At 54.4% G+C, this 26,588-nt stretch overlaps 1 protein-coding gene across 1 annotated transcript in view; it reads left to right on the plus strand.

The window, feature by feature from the left end:
• Positions 1-4,749: 4,749 nt before the first annotated feature.
• Positions 4,750-26,588, plus strand: part of ltc4s (leukotriene C4 synthase) — a 41,394-nt gene continuing 19,555 nt past the window's right edge. The window contains exon 1 of the mRNA XM_052015220.1: positions 4,750-4,914. Coding sequence (XP_051871180.1) covers positions 4,848-4,914 — 67 coding nt within the window. The 5' untranslated portion in view covers positions 4,750-4,847. The remainder of the gene's footprint in view (positions 4,915-26,588) is intronic.

A 26,588-nucleotide genomic window follows, 5' to 3' on the forward strand; every position in this document is an offset into this window, starting at 1 on the left:
GTTGGGATGTTATGGCGATGTTGTATAAAACATTGGTGAGGCCAAATTTGGAGTATTGTGTGCAGTTCTGGTCACCTAACTATAGGAAGGATATCAGCAAGATTGAAAGAGTGCAGAGGAGATTTACTAGAATGTTGCCGGGTCTTCAGGAGTTGAGTTACAGGGAAAGATTGAACAGGTGAGGACTTTATTCCTTGGAGTGCAGAAGAATGAGGGGAGATTTGATAGTTTACAAAATTATGAGGGGTATAGACAGAGTAAATGTGAGTAGGCTCTTTCCACCTAGATTAGGAGAGATAAGTATGAGAGGACATGGCTTTAGGGTGAAAGGGGAAAGGTTTAGGGGGAACATTAAGGGAACTTCTTCACTCAGAGAGTGGTGGGAGTGTGGAACGAGCTGCCATCTGACGTGGTAAATGCGGGCTCACTCATAAGTTTGAAGAATAAATTGGATAGATACATGGAGGGGAGAGGTCTGGAGGGTTATGGACTGTGTGCAGGTAAATGGGACTAGCGGAATAAAGTTTCGGCACAGACTAGAAGGGCCGAATGGCCTATTTTCTGTGCTGTAGTGTTCTATGGTTCTATGGTGTAAACTGGAAGTGGGCTCTAGTAGAGCCGCCATTTTGGAGTGGCCATTTTTGGGACTGGCCATGGAGACTTTGGTCTGAGGGGCTTCGGTGAGAGGAGGCTGAGCAGAAGGATCTGGAAAGAGCAGGTAAGATTTTCCTCAGAATTACTCTCCGTATTAGAGTGGTAGGTGTGGCAGTTAGTGCAGTGGCATGCTCCCCCTGGGAGATCAGGGAGACTCCCAGTATCTGATGACTTCTCATTACTGCCATCGGGGAGGAGGTACAGGAGCCCGAAGACCCTCACTCAACGATTCAGGAAGAGCTTCTTCCCCTCTGCCATCAGATTTCTGAACGGTCCATGAACCCAGGAACACTCCCTCGTTATTCCTCTTTTTGCACTATTTATTTATTTTGTAATTTATAGTAATTTTATGCCTTTGCACTGCACTGCTGCGGTAAAACAACAAATCTCACGATGTATAAGTCAGTGATAATAAACCTGATTCTGATACAGATTCACCTGTAGGAAGTGCAGCCAGGTATGGCTCCTGACTGACCGCATTAAGGAAGTGGAGCTGAAGTTGGACGTACTTAGGATCATCTGGGATGATGAGAGCATCATTGATGATAGTTTCAGTGAGGTGGTCACACCCAAGGTGCAGGCAGCAGATAGTTGGGTGACCACCAGGAAAGATAGAGGGAGCAGGCAGACAGTGCAGGGTTCCCCTGTGGCCATTCCCCTCAGCAACAAGTCTACCCCTTTGGATACTGTTGGGGGAGGTGACATATCAGGGCACAGCAGCAGCAGCCAGGTCAGTGGCACTGTGGCCGGCTCTGGGACTCAGCAGTGAAGGGTAAAGTCAGGCAGAGCAATAGTGATAGGAGACTCCATAGCTCGGGGGACAGACAGGAGATCCTGCGGCTGTGAAAGAGACACCAGGATGGTGTGTTGCCACCCAGGTGCTGGGGTTGAGGATGTCTCAGAACGGCTGCAGAATATTCTCAAGGGGGAAGGTGAGCAGCCAGAGGCCGTGGTGCACGTTGGCACCAATGACACAGGTAGAAAGGGGGAAGAGGTCCTGCACAGTGAGTGTAGGGAGGCTGAAGAGCAGGCCCTCCCAGGTAGTAATCTTTGGATTACTCCCGGTGCTAGGTGCTGGTCGGGGCAGGAACAGGATGATAGAACAGATGAATGAGTGGTTGAGGAACTGGAGCAGGGGGCAGGGTTTCAGATTCTTGGATCATTGGAAGCTCTTCTGGGCCAGGGGTGACCTGTACAAAGTGGGCAGGTTGCACCTGACTGGAGGGGACCAACATCAGGCCAGGAGGTTCACCGGTGCTTGTGAGGAGGGTTTAAACTAGTTTGGCAGGGGGATGGGAACCAGAGCACCGAGTCAGAAAGTGGAGGGGTTGAGAGGACGGTAGATGTCAGGTCCAGTAAACACAGGCAGGAGCAAAGGGGTTGAAGTGTGTGTATTTGAATGCGAGGAGTATTATGGGTCAGGGTGATGAATCAGAGCATAGATCAGTGCATGCAACTCTGATGTTGTGGCCATTACAGAGACTTGGTTGAGGGAGGGACAGGACTGGGTGCTTCATGTTCCAGGGTTTCAATGTTTTAGAAGAGATAGAGAGGGAGGTAAAAGGGGGGAGAAGTCGCACTATTAATCAGGGACAATATCACAGCTTCACTCAGAGGGGACATAATGGAGGGGTTGTCCACTGAGTCTATATGGGTAGAACTCAAAAATAAGAAAGGTGCAATCATTCTGATGGGATTATGCTACAGACCCCCTGATAACCACCGGGACATTGAGGAACAGATATTCAGGCAGATTCCCTGATCAGGGAAAAACAACAGGGTTGTTATCATGGATGACTTCAACTTCCCCAATATAGAGTGGGACCTCCTCAGTGCAAGAGATTTAGATGGGGTAGAGTTTGTTCGGTGCATCCAGGAGGGTTTCTTAAATCAATGTGTAGATAGTCCAAGGAGAGGAGGGGCTGTACTGGACCTGGTGTTGGGTAATGAGCCTAGCCAGGTGACTGACCTTTCAGTGGGAGAACAGTTCAGGAACAGTGACCACGACTCCTTAAGTTTTAAGATAGCTGTAGATGAGGATAGTAGGGACCATGCTGGAGAGTATTAAACTGGAGCATTAGGGAGGAAATTGAGACAATTAATTGGGAATGGCTGTTTTCGGGCAAGTCAACATCTGACATGTGGAGGGTGGTTAAAGACCAACTACGCAGAGTACAGGACAGGGATGTTCCAGTGAGAAGGACGGACAGGGATGGCAGGGGAAGAGAACCTAGGATGTGGAGAGAGGTGGTAAATTTAGTCAAAAAGATAAAGGAAGTGTATGTAAGGTTTAGGCATCTGAAATCAAACACAGCCCTTGAGGATTATAAAGTAGCTGGAAAAGAACTCTAGAAGGGAATTAGGAGAGTCATGATGGGCCATGAAAAGTGTGTCAGTATTTAAAGTGTGTCCCCGGGAGTGTTTTGGTATTTACGGGGAGCATGTCTGTAGTTACAGGGGGTCCCAGGACTGTGTCGGTATTTACAGGGGGTCCCGGGGAGGGTGTGGGTATTTACAGGGGGTCCCAGGAGTGTGTCGGTATTTACAGGGGGTTCCGGGGAGGGTGTGGGTATTTACAGGGGGTCCCAGGAGTGTGTCGGTATTTACAGGGGGTCCCGGGGAGGGTGTGGGTATTTACAGGGGGTCCCGGGGAGGGTGTGGGTATTTACAGGGGGTCCCTGGGAGTGTGTCAGTATTTACAGCGGGCCACTGGGAGGGTGTCAGTATTTACACGGGGTCCCCGGGGAGTGCGTCGGTATTTACGGGGGTCCCTGGGGAGGGTGTCGGTATTTATGGGGGTTCCCGGGGAGTGTGTGGGTATCTACGGGGGGTTCCCGGGAGGGTGTCGGTATTTACGGGGGTCCCGGGGAGGGTGTGTCAGTATTTACGGGGGTCCCGGGGAGGGTGTCGGTATTTACGGGGGGTCCCGGGGAGGGTGTGGGTATTTACAGTGGGGGGGGGGGTCCCGGGGAGGGTGTGGGTATTTATGGGGGGGGTCCCGGGGAGGGTGTGGGTATTTACAGTGGGGGGGGGTCCCGGGGAGGGTGTGGGTATTTATAGTGGGGGGGGTCCCGGGGAGGGTGTGGGTATTTACAGTGGGGGGGGGGGTCCCGGGGAGGGTGTGGGTATTTACAGTGGGGGGGGTCCCGGGGAGGGTGTGGGTATTTACAGTGGGGGGGGGGTCCCGGGGAGGGTGTGGGTATTTACTTTGGGGGGGGGGTCCCGGGGAGGGTGTGGGTATTTACAGTGGGGGGGGGTCCCGGGGAGGGTGTGGGTATTTACTCGGGGGGGGGTCCCGGGGAGGGTGTGGGTATATACGGGGTGGGGGGGTCCCGGGGAGGGTGTGGGTATTTACAGTGGGGGGGGGTCCCGGGGAGGGTGTGGGTATTTACAGTGGGGGTGGGGGGGTCCCGGGGAGGGTGTGGGTATTTACAGTGGGGGGGGGGTCCCGGGGAGGGTGTGGGTATTTACAGTGGGGGTGGGGGGGTCCCGGGGAGGGTGTGGGTCTTTACAGTGGGGGTGGGGGGGTCCCGGGGAGGGTGTGGGTATTTACAGTGGGGGGGGGTCCCGGGGAGGGTGTGGGTATTTACAGTGGGGGGGGGTCCCGGGGAGGGTGTGGGTATTTACAGTGGGGGGGGGTCCCGGGGAGGGTGTGGGTATTTACTTGGGGGGGGGGGGTCCCGGGGAGGGTGTGGGTATTTACAGTGGGGGGGGTCCCGGGGAGGGTGTGGGTATTTACTTTGGGGGGGGTCCCGGGGAGGGTGTGGGTATTTACAGTGGGGGGGGTCCCGGGGAGGGTGTGGGTATTTACTCGGGAGGGGGGGTCCCGGGGAGGGTGTGGGTATTTACGGGGTGGGGGGGTCCCGGGGAGGGTGTGGGTATTTACAGTGGGGGGGGGGGTCCCGGGGAGGGTGTGGGTATTTACAGTGGGGGTGGGGGGGTCCCGGGGAGGGTGTGGGTATTTACTTGGTGGGGGGGGTCCCGGGGAGGGTGTGGGTATTGACGAGGGTCCCCGGGAGTGTGCCTGGAGACTGTGTGTGCGCTGCTGTGCTGGGTGTGTGCGTGGTCGGAGCTGTCTGACTGCGTGCGCTCTGTGCAAACGGCCGCCTCCGCCCCTCCCCGTCTCCAGCTAATACTGGGAAATGCTGGCTGTTCGCTGAGTTTCTGGACAGAGCAGCTCTGCTGCTGAACCGATGGTCAGGATGTTGGAAGAGTGCGCTCTCTTGGCGCTGGTGACCGTGCTCGGCGTTTTGGAACAAGGTAGGATGGGCAGCCGTGCGAGGCGCTGCTCTCTGTCATTTGTAACCTCGCCGGTGGCGTCCGTTTCACGGGGCAGGCGTGCAGTTTTCACCGGTCAGTGATTACCCTTCAGTGATGCCTCTAACCCTCCCCTCTCCCCCCGTGGAGGTCGCAGAGACAGCGTCCCTTTGAGATATTTGCATTTGGTAAAAAAAAGCCCTGGGAACCCTCTGTGGCGGTCGGAAACTGCGAGCGCAACTTGCCAAGTGTATGTCGCTTCTGAAATTCAGTCAAACCAGCTCTGCTCTGCTCTGCTACATGTGATGGGTCTCTGGATTGTTGGGGATCAAGGAAGTGTCCGGTCGCCGCTTAATCTGTAAGCATGGACACACACACACATATACACACACACTGGGTGTGTGTAAAATGTTTACCGGTAGAGTCATAGTGCACTGAAACAGGCCCTTCCATGCTGACCAGGTTGTCTACCTGAGCTAGTCCCATTTGCCTGTGTTTGGCCCACATCCCTCTAAACAGTTCCCATCCTTGTACCTGTCCAAATGCCTTTTAAACGTTGTTGTACCCTCACCACTGCTTCCTCTGGCAGCCCGTTCCATATGCCCAACAGCACTAATTGGTTTGTTATTGTCACACCTACCAAGATACAGTGAAAAGCTTTTGTCTGTGTGCCATCCAGACAGATCCAAACAAAAGGGAATGCAGAACAAAGTGTTACGGTCACAGAGAAAGTGCAGTGCAGGCAGACAATGAGGTGCAAGGGCCTCGACGAGGTAGATTGGGAGATGAAGAGTTTATCTTTAGCGTATGAGAGGTCCCTTCAACAGTCTGATAACAGCGGGATAGAAGCTGTTCTTGAGCCTGGTGGTACGTGTTCTCAGGCTTTTGTATCTTCTGACTGTAGTGGGTGGCGTCTTTGATTATGTTGGCTGCTTTCCCGAGGCAGCAAGAAGTGTAGACAGAGTCCAGGGAGGGGAGGCTGGTTTCCAAAATGCGCTGGGCTGTGTCCACCGCTCTTTGCAGTTTCTTGCATTCTTGGGCAGAGCAGTTGCCATACCAAGCCGTGATGCATCTGGATAGGATGCCTTTTATGGTGCATCTGTAAAAATTGGTGAGTGTCACCACAGACGTGCTGAATTTTCTTTAGCCTTCTAAGGAGGTAGAGGCACCAGTGCATTTCCTTGGCCATTGTGTCTACATGGTTGGACCAGGATAAATTATTGGTGATATTTACACCTAAGAACTTGAAGTTCTCCACCTCAGCACCACGGATACATTCAGTGTGTTCCCCACCCTGCTTCCTGAGGTCAATGACGAGCTCTTTAGTTTTGCTGACATAGAGGGAGAGGTTACTGACCCAGTGCCACCAGGCTCTCTATTGCCTTCCTGGACTCTGCGTGCACTTCCCTTTGCAGTTTGAGATCCAGCCCACTATAGTGGTATAGAAATATTGTCGCTCTGGTCCCCTTTAAATCTTTCCCCTCTCACCTTAAACCTACGCCCTCTAGCTTTAGACTCTCCCGCCCTGGGGAAAAGACTGTGATCACCCACCTTATCCATGCCCCTCATGATTTTACAAAAGTCTACAAGGTCACCCCTCAGCCTCCTCTGCTCCAGGAAAAGAAGTCTTTGCCTGTTCAGCCTCCCTTATAACCCAAGCCCTCCTGTCCTGGTAACATCCTCATGGATCTCTTTTGCACCCATTCCAGTTTAATGACATCTTTCCTATAGCAGGGTGACCAGAACTGCATGCAGTATTCCAAATATGGCCTTACTAATGTCTTGTACAACTGTCATATGGTGTCCCAACAGCTATGCTCAATATCCTGACCAATGAAGGCAAGCTTGCCAAATGCCTTCTTCACCACCGTCTACCTGTGTGGCCACTTTCATGCAACCATGTACCTGCACCCTGAGGTCTTTGTTTTACAGCACTCCCCAGGGCTCTACTGTTTACTGTGTAAGTCCTGCCCTGGTTTGTCTCATCAAAATGCAACACCTCACATTTATCTGAATTAAACGCCATCTGCCATTCCTCGGCCCACTGATCAAGACCCCGTTGTAATCTTAGATAACCTTCTTCATTGTCCACTACACCACCAATTTTAGTGTTATCTGCAGACTTACTAACCATGCTATGTATATTCTCATCCAAATCGTTAATATAAATGATGAATAACACATGCCGATCCCTGTGGTATACCACTGGTCACAAGCCTCCAGTCTGATAAACAACCCTCCACCTCCACAGTCTGTCTCCTACCTTCACCAAATGTATGTTGTTGGTAAATTGAGAAAAGTATCACATCTTCCCATACAGGTTAGAAAAAGTGGCCAGAACTAAAACAGTGTGCCGGAAACACTCAGCAGGTCGGGCAGCATCTGTGGAGAGAGGAAACAGAGTTATCAGAGGAATGGGGCAGTTAGCTTGTCATTGGGAAGATCCCAGAAATCCCATCCATGTGTGCAGATCACCCCTCCCATCCCTAAACCACAGTCTGATTCCTACTCTCAATTTTTCTTCAGGAATGTTTGCAGCCATGTTCTAGACAAAATGTTGGTCCGACCGCACTTGGAGAATTGTGCACAGTTCTGGTCGCCATACTACAGGAAGGATGTGGTAGCATTAATGAAAGTGCGGGAGAGATTCATTCATGGAATGGAGGGCTGTAGTTATAAGGAGAGATTGGACAGACTGGGGTTATTCTCACTGGAACATAGGAGGCTGAGGGGGGACCTTATAGAGGCTTATAAAGTTACAAGGAACAAAGACAGACACAAGAGACTGCAGTCACTGGAATCTGGAGCAGTAAACAATCTGCTGGAGGAACTCAGTGGGTTCAGCAGCATCTGGGGGTGGGCTGGAGGAATTGTCGATTTTTTGGGTTGAAACCCTGCATAGATGGAATAGCTAGTCTTTTTCCCAGGGCAGGGGAGTCCAGAGCTAGAGGGCACAGGTTTAAGGTGAGATTTAAAGATCTGAGGGGCAGGTTTTTCACACCGGCGATGGGTGTATGGAACGAGCTGCCAGAGGAAGTGTAGAGGTGGGTACAGTTTCAACGTTTAAAAGGCTTTTGGACATTTGGATAGGAAAGGTGTAGAGGGGTACGGGCCAAACGCGGGCAAATGGGACTAGTGTAGATAGGCATCGGTGTCGGCATGGACAAGGTGGGCCAAAGGGCTTGTTTCAGTGGGTATGATTCTGTGATTCTGTGAAAACCAATTAGCTGTAATTGTGTGGAGGGTGAAGCTTATAAAGTGCAGAGTTTATTTATGTTAACTTAAATTGATGAGATTTAAGTTGACGTAGAGGAGGTGGTTTTCCAGATCAGTGTACAGCAACCGACCGGGGAACAGATTATTGAAGATCTTGCACAGTGAGAAAGGCTTAATTAGTAAACTGGAAGTTGTGTGCCATTGAAGTCAAATGATCGGATTTTATATTAATTGATATTGTCCAATATGAAATCGCGTCAAATCTAAGAGTAAATACTGAAGATAGTTAATATTCAGCAGTAATATATTGGAAAACTAACTTCATTGGAATAACACTTAGCAAGCAAATGGTTAACATTTAAAGAATTTATGCATAGTTTATTGGAAATGTGTATCCTTTTAAGGAACAAAATCTCAATAACAGTGATACATCCATGGGGAAATTAAAGATAATATTAAGTTCAAACCAAAAGGCTTTTACAGTTGCCAAAAATTCAGTAGTACTGTACTGGGAATGTTTCAGAAGGCAAAATGGGACATTGATGTAGAAAAGGGAAGTGGTCTGGAAATGAAGAAGAAGAGGCTAAAGCTTCCGACAATATTTAAAAAGGGAAAGATTAGCTAAAGTGAATGAGACATGCAGAGATATGAAAAATATGTTGGGAGATCGGAAATAAGCTAAACATTTGGCGTCAGTCTTCATAAATGGAGACACAGAATAAAAAAGCTTAAGTAACAGAAGCTGAAAGGAATTACTTAACATTAGTTTAAATGTAGGAGAAATTAATAATAAGCCCCAGGACACAATGACTTGCATCCCAGAGCTTTGGAGGAGCTGGCTGTGGAGACTGTGAATGCACAGCTGTCAACGTCCAAAATTCCATAGATTCTAGAACGATTCCCATAGATTGGAAGTTAGTGATGTAACCCCACTAATTAACAAAGGAAGCAGAGGGAAATGAGGAACAGATAAGTTAGCCTGACCATTAGTACATAGTAGGGGAAATGCTGTTTCTTTTCATTAAGGAAGTGATAAGGGGGCCCTTGGAAAATATCAATGGGATCACGAAGAGTCATGTGACAATAAAAAAACTGCAGATGCAGGAAATCTAACACAAAAACACAGGAAATGCTGGAAACACTCATCAGGTCAGGCAGCGTCTGTGGGAAGAGAAGCAGAGTCAACGCTTCGGGTTGATTTTTTTTTCACAGATACTGCCTGACTTGCTGAGTGTCCTCATGTCAGGAAGAGCCATCATAGATTTATGAAAGAGTAATCGTGCCTAACAAACTTGTTGGGAGATTTTGTGCTTGTACCTAACAGAAGAGGTAAGGACAAAATAGTGAATGAAATGCCTTTAATATAGATTTTATTAAATACAAGCAGATGGAATTGGAGGTAACCCTGGAGGTAATCACCCTTGCTCTTTGTGATTTCTATAAATGACCTGGATGAGGAAGTGGAGGGGTGGGTTAGTAAGTTTGCGGATGACACGAAGGTTGGGGGTGTTGTGGATAGTTTGGAGGGCTGTCAGAGGTTACAGAGGGACATAGGTAGGATGCAAAGTTGGGCTGAGAAGTGGCAGATGCAGTTTAACCCAGATAAATGTGAAGTAGTTCATTTTGGTACATCAAATATGATGACAGAATATAGTCTTAATGGTAGGACTCTTGGCAGTGTGGAGGATCAGAGGGATCTTGGGGTCTGAGTCCATAGGACGCTCAAAGCGGCTGCGCAGGTTGACTCTGTGGTTAAGAAGGCATATGATGTATTGTCCTTCATCAATCGGGGAATTGAATTTAGGAGCCGAGAGGTATTGTTGCAGCTATATAGGTCCCTGGTCAGACCCCACTTGGAGTACTGTGCTCAGTTCTGGTCGCCTCACTACAGGAAGGATGTGGAAACCATAGAAAGGGTGCAGAGGAGATTTACAAGGATGCTGCCTGGAATGTGGAGCATGCCTTATGAAAGCAGGTTGAGGGAACTCAGCCTTTTCTCCTTGGAGTGACGGAGGATGAGGGGGGACCTGATAGAGGTATATAAGATGATGAGAGGTATTGATCGGGTAGATAGTCAGAGGCTTTTCCCCAGGGCTGAAATGGTGGCCACAAGAGGACACAGGTTTAAGGTGCTGGGGAGTAGGTATAGAGGAGATGTCAGGGGTAAGTTTTTTACTCAGAGAGTGGTGAGTGTGTGGAATGGGCTGCCGGCAACGGTGGTGGAGGCAGATACAATAGGGTCTTTTAAGAGACTGTTAGGTTGGTACATGGAGCTGAGAAAAATAGGGCTATGGGTAAGCCTAGTAATTTCTAGGGTAGGGACATGTTCGGCACAGCTTTGTGGGCTGAAGGGCCTGAATTGTGCTGTAGTTTTTCTGTGTTTCTATGTAATGTATTGGCCTGGGATGAGTTGGTTAAAGGACAGAAAGTTGGGGTGGAAGTGTGTGACTAGTGGACACCGCAGCGACCAGTGGCCCAGCTGCTCACAGTCTACCTCAATGATTTGGATGAGAAAACCAATTAATTCTACTAAGTTTGCTTATGCTGCTCAATTGGGTGATGGTGTGGGCTGCGAGGAGGATGCAGAGAGACTTCCGAAGGATGCTGCTTTGCTGTTCTGCTGCTGGTTGAGAAGTGATTGACTGAGTGACAATTAATTGCTCATTAACTGATCATTAAGCTCGTATCTGGATGCATCACGGCTTGGTACAGCAACTGCTCTGCCCGGGACTGCAGGAAACTGCAGAGAGTTGTGCACACAGCTCAGCGTGTCACGGCAACCAGCCTCCCCTCCTTGGACTCTGTCTGCACTTCTCACTGCCTCGGTAAAGCAGCCAACATAATCAAAGACCCCACCCACCCCGGACACTCTCTCTTCTCCCTCCTCCCGTCAGGCAGAAGATACAAAAGCCTGAAAGGACGTACCACCAGGCTCAAGGACAGCTTCTATCCTGCTGTTGTAAGACTACTGAACTGATCTCTTGTATGATAAGATAGACTCTTGACCTTGTCAAGGCTTTGTACCTTATTGTTTGCCTGCACTGCACTTTCTCTGTAACACTTTACCCTGCATTCTGTTGTTGTTTTCCCTTGTACTACCTCGATGCACTGATGTGATGAAATGATCTGTACGGATGGCATGCAAAACAAAGTTTTCCACTGCACCTCGGTACATGTGACAATAATAAACCAATTACCAAGTAAATGCCAGTGTTGTAACTGTCCTGGAACAGCTTGGCTGGAGTACAGGTGGAGGGAACCCTCTCCATCAACAAAAAGCCGCCAGGTGGACAGCCCCAGATGCTGCACTGACAGGTGGGTTGGTGAGGTGCTATCAGAGACACCATCTGTAGACTGGGGTGAATCTAAAAGTTCTTGCGGAAGCATTGGGGGGTATTTCCAAATATCCGGGACAACATTTCTCCAGCACCTCTTTTGTCTCACTTCCTCTGTGTGACAACATTGGCTCCATTTCGGAATGTACTTAATTAGTTGAGGAAACTCAAGAATGTGACCTGGCACCAGTTCAGTGCAAGTTTCCTTGTTTCACAGCCAAGCCACCATTAAGATAATGTGGTGTTGACTGCAGAAGGATTATTGTGCAAGGGCTTTGGTCTCCTTCCCCTGTGAAAGGATGGACTTTCCATAGAGGGAGTGCAGCAAAGATCCACCAGAGTCCTCCCAGGGATGGTGGCATTGAGGAGAGATCGAGTCGACCAGGACGGTTGTCTGGAGTTCAGAAGATTGAAAACGTACCACGTTGTTTGACAGGCTCGGTGCTGTTTTCCTTGACTGAGGAGCCTAGTTTCGGGGGCAGACTTTGAAGGCAAGAGGTTGGTTTATCAGGACTGAAATGAGGAGAAATGTTGTCACTCAGAGAGTGGTGAATCTTTGGAGGGCTGTGGACCCTTGGTCTTCAGAATGGATGGGTGGATCTCTGGGCATCAAGGGACTGGAGGGAAGTAGGGATAGTGGAACATGGGGCTGAGGTAGAAATTTAACCCTGACCCTGCTGAATGGTGCAGCAGGCAAAGGGCTGAATGGCCTCCTCCTGTGCCTAGTTCAGTTCCACATTGTGCTGAGCACTGCCACAATGGTCCTTGTGTCGGTTGTGGTTCAATGGGACCTCCACCTCTGGGTCAGAAGAGTGTGAGTCAAATGCCGGCATGGACACCTGAGCCCAAGCAGTACCGCGGGAATGCTGCAGTGTCAGGGGTGTCGGCTGCCACTTGGTCAGTCCCATCCCTGAGGGATGAACTGTTACCTCTCAATGTTTCCCTCCCTCATCTGCCGGGCGCACTGAACCAGCTTGATTCACGTGGCTTCTGATTGGTGAGGTTAGGCAGCTAAGGCACCACCCCTCACTGTGGCCTGATGGCTGGCTAAGCCCCGCCCGCTAGACCAACCACCTGTTAAAACTATCAGTGGCCTTTGAATGTCAGTGAGGGAGAGACTGGACAGGCTGGGACTATCCTGGAGCGAAGGAGGCCGAGGGGTGACCTTGGAGGTTTATAAAATCATGAGGGGCATAGATAAGGTGGATGGTCACAGTCCTTTCCCCAGGGTAGGGGAGTCTAAAACAAGAGGGCATAGGTTTAGGGTGAGAGGGGAAAGATTTAAAGGGGACCTGAGGGCCAACCTTTTCACACAGAGGGTGGTGGGTGTGTGGAACGAGCTGCCAGAGGAAGTGGTAGAGGCGGGGACTATTACAGTGTTTGGAGGCCATTTGGACGGGTGCACGGATGGGGGGGGTTTGGAGGGATGTGGGCAGAATGCAGGCGGGTGGGACTAGCTCGGGTTGGCCCCTTGGTCAACATGGATGAGTTGGGCCGAAGGGCCTGTTTCCATGCTGTGTGACTTGATTACTCCAATAAAAAAATCTAAAATTTACTCAAAGGAAAAAAAACCCAAATCTTCCTAAAATAATAGAAGGCAGATTGGTGAACAATAATAACTGTCAGAGGTTATGACTTTTTGACAGGTGCAGACACGAGAGGTCCCATAGCCCTGGAGTGCTCTCTGATGTCTCTGAGTAACGCAGCACGGAAACACACCCTTCGCCCCAACTCGTCCTCGCCTGAGCCAGTCCCATTTGCCTGCGCATGTCCATCTCCCTCTAAACCTGTCCTATCCACGTACTAATCCAAATGTCTTTTAAATGTTGTTATTGTGTTGTCCTGAAGACAACATTTATTCTGCACTTGGGTGTTCACCGATTGGGTTTAATTATGGGATCCTGCTGTGCGCAGGATGATTGCCTCGTTTCCTATATCACAGCAGAGACTTCTCTTCAATAATCCTCAGGGCATTGTCAGGTCAGGAGGGGTGTGCCGGTGTCGAGCTGAGCCGAGCCTTCCCCCTCAGCATGCCATCCTCCACTTCCCTTCTCAATTGATAGGAAGTTGCACAAGTTCCCTGGTGAACTTGCCAGACTCCATGTGACTCAGGACCTCCAATCAGACCAGGAATTAGTATTGCCATAGCAACGCGAAACCTCCGCTGTTCCCTTTCTGGGGTTCGCTGCTGCCCACTCCCAGTGACGTTGCTCACGCCACTGCGAAGGATCTTGGCTCCTCTCGGTCCACTCAAAATGGCAAATTAAGGGCAAGCTGCTGGGAGGACGTCAGTTGCTCAGGGTCGAGGGTGACTCGCTTTCGGAGAGTGGATAGGCTGGGTTTGCCTCCCTTGGAGCAGAGGAGGCTGAGGGAGTTCTGATGGACAGAATTACAAGGGCTGGGGAGAGGGTAGATAGTGGGAAACTTGACCCATAACAGAGACATCTCAGACCAAGGGGCATAGGTTTGAAGTGAGGTTTAGAAGGGATCTGAGAAAGAATTTACTCCCCCAGAGAGGAGTGGGAGCCTGGAACGCACTGCCTGAGGGGGTGGAGGAGGCAGAGACTCTCACCACATTGAAGAAGTATCTGGACGAGCACTTGAGTCACCAAGGCAGCGAAGGTACAGACCAAATGCTGGTGAACGGGATTAGTGTAGGTGGGTGGGTGGGTGGTTGGCGGTCAGCATGGGCATGATGGGCTGAAGGGCCTGTTTCTGCGCTTTTTAACTCCAGGACTCCCATTTCACAGGAGCTGCCTGACTGGGGGATAGTTTGGGGTATTGTATGCTGGTTGCCACTGCTTCCATTGGGGAGGCTTGAGGTGCCCTGTGGCTTCCCAGTTGGAGCAGTCATGGATTGGGTGCTTCCTGGAATTGGGAAGGGTGGTACGGTTTTCCATGTATTTTGACAACGTTGCTCAGTGTGTTCTCTGTCCTGGAGGGAATGATTTGTTGTGAAGGAGCTCAGGATTGTTTCCGGAGTCTGGTGTGAGGGTGATGTGACCTGTCCCATGGAGGTGCGTCTGAGTGTTGTAATGTGAACAGTCAGAGTGCAGAGAGAAAAGGAAATGGGGTCAACACAGATACCGCACTGTGGGAGGGGCAGTACTGAGGGAGGATCACACCATGGGAGGGGTGGTACTGAGGGAGGGTCACACTGTGGGAGGGGCAGTACTGATGGCCGGACACGCCGTGGCGGTCCGTCTTGCCGGCGGGCGGCGAGGGTGGTCCCCGGTGGGGGTCTCTCTACGCGGGAGTCCTCCCGCTGTACATCGGGGACCTGGGGTGGAGGGTGTTGCACCGGGCCGTGCCGTGCAACCGATTCTCGAGCCGGTTCACCGACACCCCGGCCGCCCGTCACTTCTGCGGCCGGGAGGAGACGGTGTACCACACGTATGCGGAGTGCGAGAGGTTGCAGCCCCTCTTCGAGTATCTGCGGGGGCTGCTGCTGAAGTTCTGGTTGCACTTCAGCCCGACGCTGTTGGTCTACGGGCACCCAGTGTGGCACGGGGAGGGGCGCGCGGCGGATCTCCTGGTGGGTCTCCTGCTGGGCCTGGCCAAGCTGGCCATCCATGGGACGCGTCGGCGGGTGGCCGAGGGTCCCGGCAGGTCGGCCTGCCTGTCTTCCGCGCTTACGTGCGCGTGCGGGTACATCTAGAGAGGGAGCATGTGGTTTCCGTGGGCACCCTAGCCAAGTTCCTCGCTCGGTGGGCCCTTCAGGATCGCGTGTGTCGTGGATGGTACGGACGCGATTCTTATTTGAACTGTCGCGTTGACGGGTGTAGAGTCGCGTGTGTGTTTCGGTAGTATTAGTTTGCATTCTCTACCGTAGTATGTCGTTGCGTAGTTTCTTCTTTTCTGTATTGGGAGTAGTGTATTGACACTGGTTGTCTTTTGTAGTGCTTTTAGTGAATAAACGTTTATTATTAAAAAAAAGGGGCAGTACTGAGTGTGCTCTCCGTTGGACTGTTGATTTCTTGGCGAAGAATCTGCAAGTGTGAGTTTGGAGTGCTTTGGAAGTTGTGGGAGTGTGTGTCCTTCGTCTGGAGGAGGGGCTGAGGCAGCTTCCCTTCGAGAGAGGCTTTCTCCCTGCTTTTGGAGCTGACCTCCAGGTGCTGTGGGAGCGGCAGTGGCTGGCGAGTTGCCAGGGTTCGTTTTGGACCTTGAGGGAGCTGGACCTGGTTTTCATCTGGCCTGTGGTATCGGCCAGCTTCCTCCCACTGGAGAACTCGGCCCAGGGTGCCTGGGTGAAGAGTTTCTCAGCGACTCCTGGACTTTCGTGCGGCTGGGGAAACGTCGGGCCGGGCTGCCGGCGGACGCTTCGCTGCGTGCGGGAGGGACGGCACTGGGGTTTTCGGCTCACAGACTGCTTATCTGGAGACGCCTCCCACCTTCTGTGCTCTGAACTGCTCCTGTGGACCTAATTACTGTGCTGCTGCTTATCCGGCAGGCAGTGTGTGTGTTGTTTTTGTTTTGGATTTCTGACTGCGTAGGGACTTATCATGGCTGCCTGTGCCTCGGGCGTGACGCAGCCTCGGTCCTATGCAGCCGTCGCTGCTCCTGGAGGCGTGGCTACTGGGAAGCCATCACCCTTCAGACTGTTGACTTTGGACAATGCGGTGCATTGCTCTGTGCCTCCGTTGATCGGACTGGGGGGTGGCCTGCCGGCCATGTCTGAGGCGGTGGGGAGCAGGGTGGGCGTAGTCGCGGTCACAAGGATGTACGGGGGTCTGGTGTTTGTATTGCGCTCGGAGAAGGAGGTGTCCTTGGCCTTGGGCAGGGGGCTGATGTTGGGGGATCTTTATGCCGGTGGAGCCAGTGGGGGCCCATATCCCTGACGAGGTCCTCCTCCCTCATTTGTGGTCTCTGGGTGAGGTGCGGTCGAGCATCACCCGATGCTACTCAAGCCGGCCGTACCTGGCTCTGAGGACGTGTACTCTTTCAAGCACTCGCTGTTCATGCAGCTGGCGCGGGGAGGGGATGCTGAAGGGTGTTTCCGGATCACGCACAAGGGGCAGCATTACCAGGTTTTCTGGGCCACCGGCCGTCCGCGGTGCCACGCGTGCAAGGCGTTTGGGCATGTCCGTCAGCATAGTCCCGGCCGCCAGACTGCTGGCTCTGCCTCGGCGGCACGGGTGGATGCCGTTGCTGCTCCCGCCGTGGCCACTCCCCCCGCTGCCCCCCCGTGCCAGTGGGGGAGGGGGGTGGGGGTGAGCGCGGTGCGGGCGGTGGGGAAGGGTGGGCAACTGTTCGGAGTCGGAAAGTGCAGCGGAAGCAGAAGCACCTCCAGGCCTCACCCCTGGAGGGGCAGGTGCCGGAGGCCTCCTCCAGTCCGGACATGGGGGTCCCTGTGGTTTCTGGGGGTCCGCGGGTGCCGGGGGAGGTCGAGGGGGAGGGGGAGGTGCCGGAGGCCGAGGTTCCCCCCGAGATGGAGGTCACCGTGCCTCCGCACCCCAGCGGGATGAAGCGGCGCCGGCACGTGTCTGAGGGGTCGGAGGGAGCGGGGTCGCCCGAGAGGGGGGATCTGCTCCCGGTGAAGGCCGTGTGCGCGGCTGGCGACCCCCTGGAGCCGGTGGGCGTCGCTGAGGGGGCCGACTTGGTTTCTGTCGGGGTCGCGCCCCCTGTGTCGGTGGGCGGTCCTGTGGTGCAGGGGGGACCGTCGGAGGGTGAGGTCCCACCCTCGGTCGAGGCTGTGTGCCTGGACTGTGCACCTGCCGGGGAGGGGTTCAGCCCCGACGAGGGCCCCGCAGATCTGGGGTTGCCTGAGGGGCGAGTAGTGGCCAGGGTGGTGGTCTCCCAGCTCGTGGCCGCCATCGAGGCCAGGAGTCCCGAGAGGGTGTGTTCTGCCCCCGTATCTGAGGGGAGGCGGAGTGCCCCTGGGTCGCCTGCCCACTCGGTTACGCCGTGCGGAGGTGCCCCTGTGAGTGGGGAGGGTGGAGACCCTCCCGGTGCTGCCGGAGGGGGGGAAGAGCGGGGCGCATCTGGGGACGTGGCCCCGTCGACTCGCGTCCTCCGTTCGAGCTCCGCAAGGGCCTGCGAGCCGCCCACCGTGGGGGCGGCTCGTGCGGGGGAGGGCGGTGTCGGTGCGCGAGGTTCTGGTCCTGCCCCACCGGTCTCCTCCCGTCGCTGATCCTAGGGGGGTGGTCGTCCCTGGGGCGGAATTGTCCGAGGGGGGTCATTCCCCGTCTTCGGGCGGGCGCGTCGACCAGTGGCGGCACCTGCCCGGAGGTCGACGAGAGCCTGGGGACCGGCGATGAGGGCGAGGGTGCCTCCAATGATGAGCTGGAGGACTACCTTGTCCCCGGTGCCCTGTTGCAGCCCGTCACTGTGGAGGGGATCTGGGAGATCCTGGAGGACAGCTGGAGGAAGCAGAACAAGGCCAAACTGGCCGCCGCCCGATGGGGGAATCTGCCGGCCGTCGTGTAGTTCCTCCAGGGCATCCTCAACCAGGGGAAGGGATCGGGCCTGGACCGGCCAGAGAAGCGCTGGTTCAGAGATCTGAAGCTGCTCCTGGAGGTGGAGTGCAGGGTGCAGGGGTGCTCAGTGGGGAGCCCTGCTCCTTCTGCCTGTAGCGCTGGGGAGGGGAATGCACTGTAGCCATCATGCCGGTCACCGTTGCCAGCCTGAACATCAATGGCGGCAGGGGGTCTCTCCGCAGGTTCCACCACCTCTCGGTCCTGCAGGACGGGAGGTACATGGTGAGCTTCCTGCAGGAGACCCGCACCGTTCCAGGAGATGAGTCCGCCTGGCTCCTGGAGCGGCGCGGGGGGGGGGGGGGGGGGGTCTACATGAGCCACCTCAGCTCCACTTCGAGCGGGGTGGCGATCTTGTTGGCCCTGACCTTCCAGCCGGAGATATTGCGGGTTCAGGAACTGGTGCCGGGCCGTCTGCTTCATCTGGCCGTGCGCGTGGACGGTGTGCCGTTGCACTCGGTCAACGTGTACACCCCCCAAGCTCGGCCCGACGCAAGCTCACTTCTTTCGGGAGGTGTCCGCTTTGGTAGGCTCCTTCGAAAGTGGCGAGTGTGTCATCCTTGGGGGCGATTTCAATTGCACCCTCGAGGAGAGGGATCGCTCCGGGCCCCAAAGTAGCCGCGCGTCCATGCGGCTGCTGCGGGACCTGGTCGAGTCCTTTGCCCTAGTCGACGTCCGGCGGAACCTTCACCCGGACTCCCGCGCCTTCTCACGGAGGTGCGGGAGGGGCGGGGGTTCGCAGATCGATCGGCTATATGTGTCCGAGGCGCACGTCTCCTGCGTGTCGGCGGCCTCCATGCGGCCGGTGGCGTGCTCGGACCACTGGCTGGTGTGGGTGGCACTCAGTCCGGTGCCCGCGAGGGCGGGGTCCGCGCACTGGCACTTCAACAACCGGCTGCTGGACGACTGGCGATTCCGGGACTCGTTCCGCCTGTTTTGGACGGCTTGGCGCAGGGAGTCGCGGGGCTTCCCCTCCCTCCAGCTCTGGTGGGACGTGGGCAAGGCCCACGTCCAGGCTTTCTGCCAAGAGTACGCGAGGGGGGCGACCAGGGGGCGGGCGTCTGAGATCGAGTGGCTCGAGAGGGAGCTGCTCGACCTGGAGTCTTGGCTGGAGCCATCTGCCAAGGACTCGCCCCTTTGGCACAGGTACCAGGAGGTGAAGGAGGCGCTGCGGGGCCTACAGCTCGAGGGGTCCCCCGGCGTGTACGTGCGATCACGGGTCCAGATGCTCCACGGCCTGGACCATGCCTCGCCTTTCTTCTACTCTCTGGAGCGCTGGCGGGGTGTCCGCAGGCGGCTCGTGGAGCTGCTGGCGGCGGACGGTACCTCGGTCGCGGATCAGGCGAGTATCGTCCGGGACGTCCGCGCGTTTTACGCGGCCCTGTTCTCGCCTGATCCGTCCAGTGAGGAGGCGTGCGCGACTCTGTGGGAGGGTCTGCTGCGAGTCGGCCCCGAGGCTGTCGAGCGGCTGGAGGCTCCCTTGAGTCTGGAGGAGCTGACCGGCACCCTGGACCAGCTGCGGCGGGGCAAGGCCCCAGGGCTGGATGGGCTGACGGTCGAGTTCCTCCGTGCCTTCTGGGACGTCCTGGGGGAGGACTACGTGAGGGTGCTGGGGGAGAGCATGGTGACGGGTGAGATGCCCCTCTCTTGGCGCAGGGCGGTCGTGGTCCTGCTGCCCAAGAAGGGGGATCTCCGCAGTCTGCGGAACTGGCGCCCGGTGTCCCTCCTCTGCGCCGAGTACAAGGTGTTCGCCCGGGCGATGGCCAATCGTCTGGGCTCCGTGCTGGCCCAGGTGATCTACCCCGACCAGTCGTACACTTTCCCGGGCCGGTCCATCCAGGACAATGTCCACCTCGTCCGGGACCTGCTGTGCCTGTGTCGGGAGGCCAGGGTGTCAGCCGCCTTTCTCTCCCTCGACCAGGAGAAGGCGATCGACAGGGTGGATCACGGGTACCTGTTCGGGACCCTGCGCGCGTTCGGGCTCGGCCGCAATTCGCGGCCCGCGTCCGGCTGCTGTACACCGCCACGGAGAGCCTCGTCAGGGTCAACGGGTCCTTGACGGCGCCTTTTCACTTCGGGAGGAGGGTGCGTCAGGGGTGCCCCATGTCGGGGCAGTTGTACTCGGTCTGCGTCAAGCCGTTCCTGTGCCTTCTTTGGAAGCGGCTGATGGGGCTGGTCCTGCGCGAGCCGGCGACGGAGGTCGTCCTCTCGACTTACACTGACGACGTCCTCCTGGCGGTCACCGACCCGGCGGACCTGCGGAGGATGCGCGAGTGCCAGCGGGTCTACTCGGCCGCGTCCTCTGCCAGGATCAACTGGGCGAAGTGTTTGGGTCTGCTGGTGGGTCCGTGGCGGGCGGACTCCCTGCCGGAGGAGTTGCAGCCCTTCGAGTGGAGCACCTCGCACCTCCTCTACCTGGGGGTCTACCTGTCCCCGGCCGAGGGGTCCTGGCCAGCGAACTGGCAGGAATTGGGGGCGAAAGTCTCCGCCCGGCTGGGGCGCTGGTCGGGGCTGTCCTGAGCGATCTCATACCGGGGCAGGGCGCTGGTCATCAACCAGCTGGTGGCCTCCATGCTGTGGTACCGGCTGGCCACGCTAGTGCCGCCCAACGTCTTCGTCGCCACCACCCAGAGGTGGTTGACGGACTTCTTCTGGGGCGGCCGGAGGCACTGGGTCTCCACGGCGGTCCTGAGTCTGCCGTCGGCGGAGGGGGGTCAGTCGCTGGTGCGCGTGTGCACCCAGCTGGCGGCCCTCCGCCTCCGGGCACTGCAGAGATACCTGTACACCGAGCGCCCCCCCGCGGTGGCACGCGCTGGCCACCTTTTTCCTCCGCTGGGGACGCTGCCTCCGGGAGGGGGTGCATCTCCCGGCAGCGGGCGTCGGCCGTGCCACCGTGCAGGGGCTGCCCGGGTTCTACTGGGATCTGATGCAGGTGTGGGGCGCGGTGTCGTGCGGTGAGCACACGGCCGCTCCCCCTCCGGTCGTGGCGGGCGCTGGGGGAGATGCCGGGCGGGTCCCGGCCACACCGGCCCCGCCCCGCCGGAGTTGCTGGTCGGGCCCAGGGCCCAGCGTCTCTTGCGGGAGGCGGCGCGGCACAACCTGAGCCGCCTGGAGGACAGGCCGAAGGTGCCGTTTCGCGAGGCGCCGAGGCGGTTCTTGTACGGGCTGCTCCTGCACACCTTTCACTTCCTCACCCTGGTCTGCCAGCCAGACACGCCGTGGCGGTCCGTCTTGCCGGCGGGTGGCAGGGGGCATCCCCGGTGGAGGTCTCTCTACGCGGGAGTCCTCCCACTGTACATCGGAGACCTGGGGTGGAGGGTGTTGCACCGGGCCGTGCCGTGCAACTGTTTCCTGAGCTGTTTCACCGACACCCCGGCCGCCTGTCACTTCTGCGGCCGGGAGGAGACGGTGTACCACGCGTACGCAGAGTGCAAGGGGTTGCAGCCCCTCTTCGAGTATCTGCGGGGGCTGCTGCTGAAGTTCTGGTTGCACTTCAGCCCGGCGCTGTTGGTTTACGGGCACCCGGTGCAGCGCAGGGAGGGGCGTGCGGCGGATCTCCTGGTGGGTCTCCTGCTGGGCCTGGCCGAGCTGGCCATCCACGGGACACGGCGGCGGGCGGCCGAGGGTTCCGGCAGGTCAGCCTGCCTGCCCGTCTTCCACGCTTACATGCGCGCGCGGGTGTCGTTGGAACGGGAGCACGCGGTCTCCTCGGGCGCCCTGGCCGAGTTCCGTGCTCAGTGGGCCCCTCAGGGGATTGCGTGTGTGGTGGACGAGACGGATGCGATTCTGATATGAAATGTCGTGCGTTTTGCGATTGCGGGCGTAGTGTTGCGTGGGTATTGGTTTCGGCCAGGTTGTTTCTTCTGTACTAGATGTAGCGTGTTTGCTGTTGGTTGTTTTTGTAGTGTTTTTTAACGAATAAACGTTTTGTACACAAAAAAAGGGGCAGTACTGAGGGAGTGCTGCGTTGCAGAGGGGTAATACTGCAGGAATACCGTCACACAGAAATACAGCATAAAGACAGGCCATTTGGCCCATTTAGTTCGTGTCAACCATCAACCACCCACTTATTCTAATCCAGCAGCAATCCCATTTCATTCTCCCCACATTCTGATCAACTCACCCCAGATTCTACCCCTCACCCACACACTGGGGGTAAATTTCAGCAGCCAATTAACCTTCCAGCCTGCATGGCTTGGGATAGAACATAGAACATAGAACAATTACAACACAATTCAGGCCCTTCAGCCACAAAGCTGTGTCGAACATGTCCCTACCCTAGAAATTACTAGGCTTACCCATAGCCGTCTATTTTACTCAGCTCCAGGTACCTATCTAACAGTCTCTTGAAAGACCCTATCGTATCAGCCTCCACCACCATTTCTGGCAGCCCGCTCCACACACTCACCACTCTCTGAGTAAAAAACTTACCCCTGACATCTCCTCTATACCTACTCCCCAGCACCTTAAACCTATGTCCTCTTGTGGCCACAAATTCAGCCCTGGGGAAAAGCCTCTGTCTATCTACCCTATCAATACCTCCCATCATCTTATACACCTCTATCAGGTCCCCCCTCATCCTCTGTCTCTCCAAGAAGAAAAGGCCGAATTCCCTCAACCTGCTTTCATAAGGCATGCTCCGCATCTATAGCGTCCACATCTTTCCCGTAGTGAGGTGACCAGAACTGAGCACAATACTCCAAGTGGGGTCTGACCAGGGTCCTATATAGCTGCAACAATACCTCACGGCTCCTAAATTCAATTCCCCGATTGATGCAGGACAATACACCATATGCCTTCTTAACCACAGAGTCAACCTGCGCTGCCATTTTGAGCGTCCTATGGACTCAGACCCCAAGATCCCTCTGATCCTCCACACTGCCAAGAGTCCTACCATTAATACTATATTCTGCCATCATATTTGACCTACCAAAATGAACCACTTCACACTTATCTGGGTTGAACTGCATCTGCCACTTCTCAGCCCAACTTTGCATCCTGTCTATGTCCCTCTGTAACCTCTGACAGTCCTCCAAACTATCCACAACACCCCCAACCTTCATGTCATCCGCAAACTTACTAACCCACCCCTCCACTTCCTCATCCAGGTCATTTATAAAAATCACAAAGAGCAAGGGTCCCAGTACAGATCCCTGAGGTACACCACTGGTCACCGACCTCCACTCAGAATACGACCCCTCAACAACCACTCTTTGCCTTCTGTGGGCCAGCCAGTTCTGGATCCACACTGCAATGCCCCCTTGGATCCCATGTCTCCTCACCTTCTCCATAAGCCTTGCATGGGGTACCTTATCAAACACCTTGCTGAAATCCATATACACTACATCTACTGCTCTCCCTTCATCGATGTGCTTAGTCATATCCTCAAAAAATTCAATCAGGCTCGTGAGGCAGGACCTGCCCTTGACAAAACCATGCTGATTATTCCTGATCATATTATACCTCTCCAAATGTTCATAAATCCTGCCTCTCAGGATCTTCTCCATCAGCTTACCAACCACTGTGAGACTCACCGGTCTATAATTTCCTGGGCTATCCCTACTCCCCATCTTGAATAAGGGAACAACATCTGCAACCCTCCAATCTTCTGGAACCTCTCCCGTCTCCAAGGACGACACAAAGATCATCGTCAGAGGTTCCGCAATCTCCTCCCTCACCTCCCACAGCAGCCTGGGGTACATCTCATCCGGTCCCGGCGACTTATCTAACTTGATGCTTTCCAAAGGTTTCAGCACCTCCTCTTTCCTAATATCTACATGCTCAAGCTTTTCAGGCCACTGCAAGTACCCACTACAATCCCCTAGATCTTTTTCCATGGTGAGTGCTGACATTAAGTATTCATTAAGTACCTCCGCTATTTCTTCCGGATCCATACACACTTTCCCACTGCTGCACTTGATAGGCCCTATCCTTTCGCATCTCATCCTCTTACTCTTCACATACTTGTAGAACGCCTTGGGGTTTTCCTTGATCCTGCCTGCCAAGGCCTTCTCATGTCCCCTTCTGGCTCTCCTAATCTCTTTCTTAAGTTCCTTCCTTTTAGCCTTGTACTCCTCCAGATCTCTAACATTACCGAGCTCTCTGTACCTTTTGTAAGCTTTTCTTTTCCTTTTGACTAGATTTGTTATAGCCTTTGTACACCACGGTTCCTGTATCCTACTGTCTCATCAGAACATGTCTGTTCAGAGCTCCACACAAATATCCCTTGAATATTTGCCACATATCTTCCGTACCTTTCCCAGAGAACATCTGTTCCCAATTTAATCTTCCAATTTCCTGCCTGAGAGCCTCATAATTCCTTTTACTCCAAGTAAACGCCTTTCTAGCCTGTCTGTTCCTATCTCCCTCCAGTGCTAACGTAAAGGAGATAGAATTATGATCACTATCACCAAAATGTTCACCCACTGAGAGATCTGACACCTGACCAGGTTCATTTCCCAATATCAAATCAAGCACAGCCTCTCCTCTTGTAGGTCTATCTACATACTGTATCAAGAACCCTTCCTGAACACACCTAACAATCTCCACCCCATCTAAACCCCTCACTGTCTGGAGATGCCAGTCAATGTTTGGGAAATTAAAATCCCCCATCACAACAACTCTGTTATTCTCACACCTTTCTAGGATCTGCTTCCCTATCTGCTCCTCAATAACCGTCACTATTGGGCGGCCTATAAAAAAACACCCAGCACCGTTATCGACCCCTTCCTGTTCCTAACCTCCACCCACAGAGACTCCGTAGACAATCCCTCCACAACATCCACCTTTTCCGCAGCCGTGACACTATCTCTGATCAACAGTGCCGCTCCCCCACCTCTCTTGCCTCCCTCCCTGTCCTTCCTGAAACATCTAAAACCCGGCACTTGAATCAACCATTCCAGCCCCGGAGCCATCCAAGTCTCCGTAATGGCCACCACATCATAGCTCCAAGTATCGATCCAAGCTCTAAGCTCATCTGCCTTGTTCACGATACTCCTTGCGTTAAAATAGACACATCTCAAGCCTGTCTGAACATGTCCCTTCTCTATCACCTTCCCACGGCACCCACTCCTAGCCTCCTCCACTCGAGAGCCAAACACCTCCTCCCCAGTCTCTCCAGTATGGATCCCACCCCCCAACAATTCTAGTTTAAACTCTCCCCAGTAGCCTTAGCAAACCTCCCCGCCAGTATGTTGGTCCCCCTGGGATTCAAGTGCAACCCGTCCTCTTTGAACAGGTCATACCTGCCCCAAAAGAGGCCCCAATGATCCAGAAATCTGAATCCCTGTTCCTTACTCCAATCCCTCAGCCACGCATTTAACCTCCTCCTCATTCTGTTCCTATACCCACTGTCGCTTAGCACAGGCAGTAATCCGGAAATTACTACCTTTTGAGGTCCTGCTTCTCAACTTCCTTCCTAATTCTCTATAGTCTCTTTTCAGGACCTCATTCCCTTCCTTAGCTATGTCGTTGGTACCAATATGTACCACGACCTCTGGCTGTTCTCCCTCCCCCTTCAGGATATCTTGGACGCGATCTGAAACCTCCCGGACTCTGGCACCTGGGAGGCAAACTACCTTCCGAGTTTCTTTCCTGCGTCCACAGAATCGCTTGTCTGCCCACCTAACTATAGAGTCCCCTATCACTAGTGCCCTCCTCACTCCTTCCCTACCCATCTGAGCCACAGGGCCGGGCTCTGTGCCAGAGACACTGCCACTGTTGCTTCCCCCAGGTAGGCTGCCTCCCCCAACAGTACTCAAGCAGGAGTACTTATTGTCAAGGGGTACAGCCACAGGGGTACTCTCTAGTACCTGACTCTTCCCCTTCCCCCTCCTGACTGTGACCCACTTGCCTGACTCCCGTGGCCCCGGTGCGACCACCTGCCTATAACTCCTCTCTATCACCTCCTCACTCTCCCTGACCAGACGCAGGCCATCGAGCTGCATCTCCAGTTCCCTAACTCGGTCCCTCAGGAGCTGCAGCTCGACACACCGGGCGCAGACATAGCCTTCCCGGAGGCAGGGAGACTCCGGGAATTCCCACATCTGACACTGAGTACGGGAAACTGCACTCATACTCCTTCCTTAACTCAAGTCACCTCCCTTTCCTCACCCCTTTACGCCGAAGCCCCTCGAGCCAAAGCCCAGAACACTCTGCTCCCTCTCGCTCTGCTGCCTGCTCTGATGCTGCCCACTGGATATGGTGGTTGGCTTTTTAAACTGCCCGTGCCGTGGCTGCGCAGTCCAGCCCCCGCTCTACCACTTAAAACTTGTGGGAGGAAACTGGAGCACCCGGCGGAAACCCATGTGGTCACAGGGAGAACGTGAAAACTCCACACAGACAGCGCTGGAGGTCGGGATTGAACCCATGGCGGCTCCATTAGCCCCTCTGCACTGCATTGTCAGAAGGCCAGCACTGAGGGGACCCTGCATCTGCTTTATCTAAGGTTCTACTGAGATTGCACACGTGCTCAGTGGTACACAGGTGATCCCACACTGTGCACTGATCTCACACAGTGAGACACCACATTGTTTTCACTCCTGTAAACCACGTGTGAGAATAGTTTAACAGCATTGAAAAGTTTAATTGATTAATTGGGTTTTGAATTCTCATCCAATTCTGCAACTAACAACATTGCTCATGCTGACTTTGG

The sequence above is a fragment of the Pristis pectinata genome, chromosome 4, assembly GCF_009764475.1.
Source record: "Pristis pectinata isolate sPriPec2 chromosome 4, sPriPec2.1.pri, whole genome shotgun sequence".
In the NCBI taxonomy this organism is placed as follows: domain Eukaryota; kingdom Metazoa; phylum Chordata; class Chondrichthyes; order Rhinopristiformes; family Pristidae; genus Pristis; species Pristis pectinata.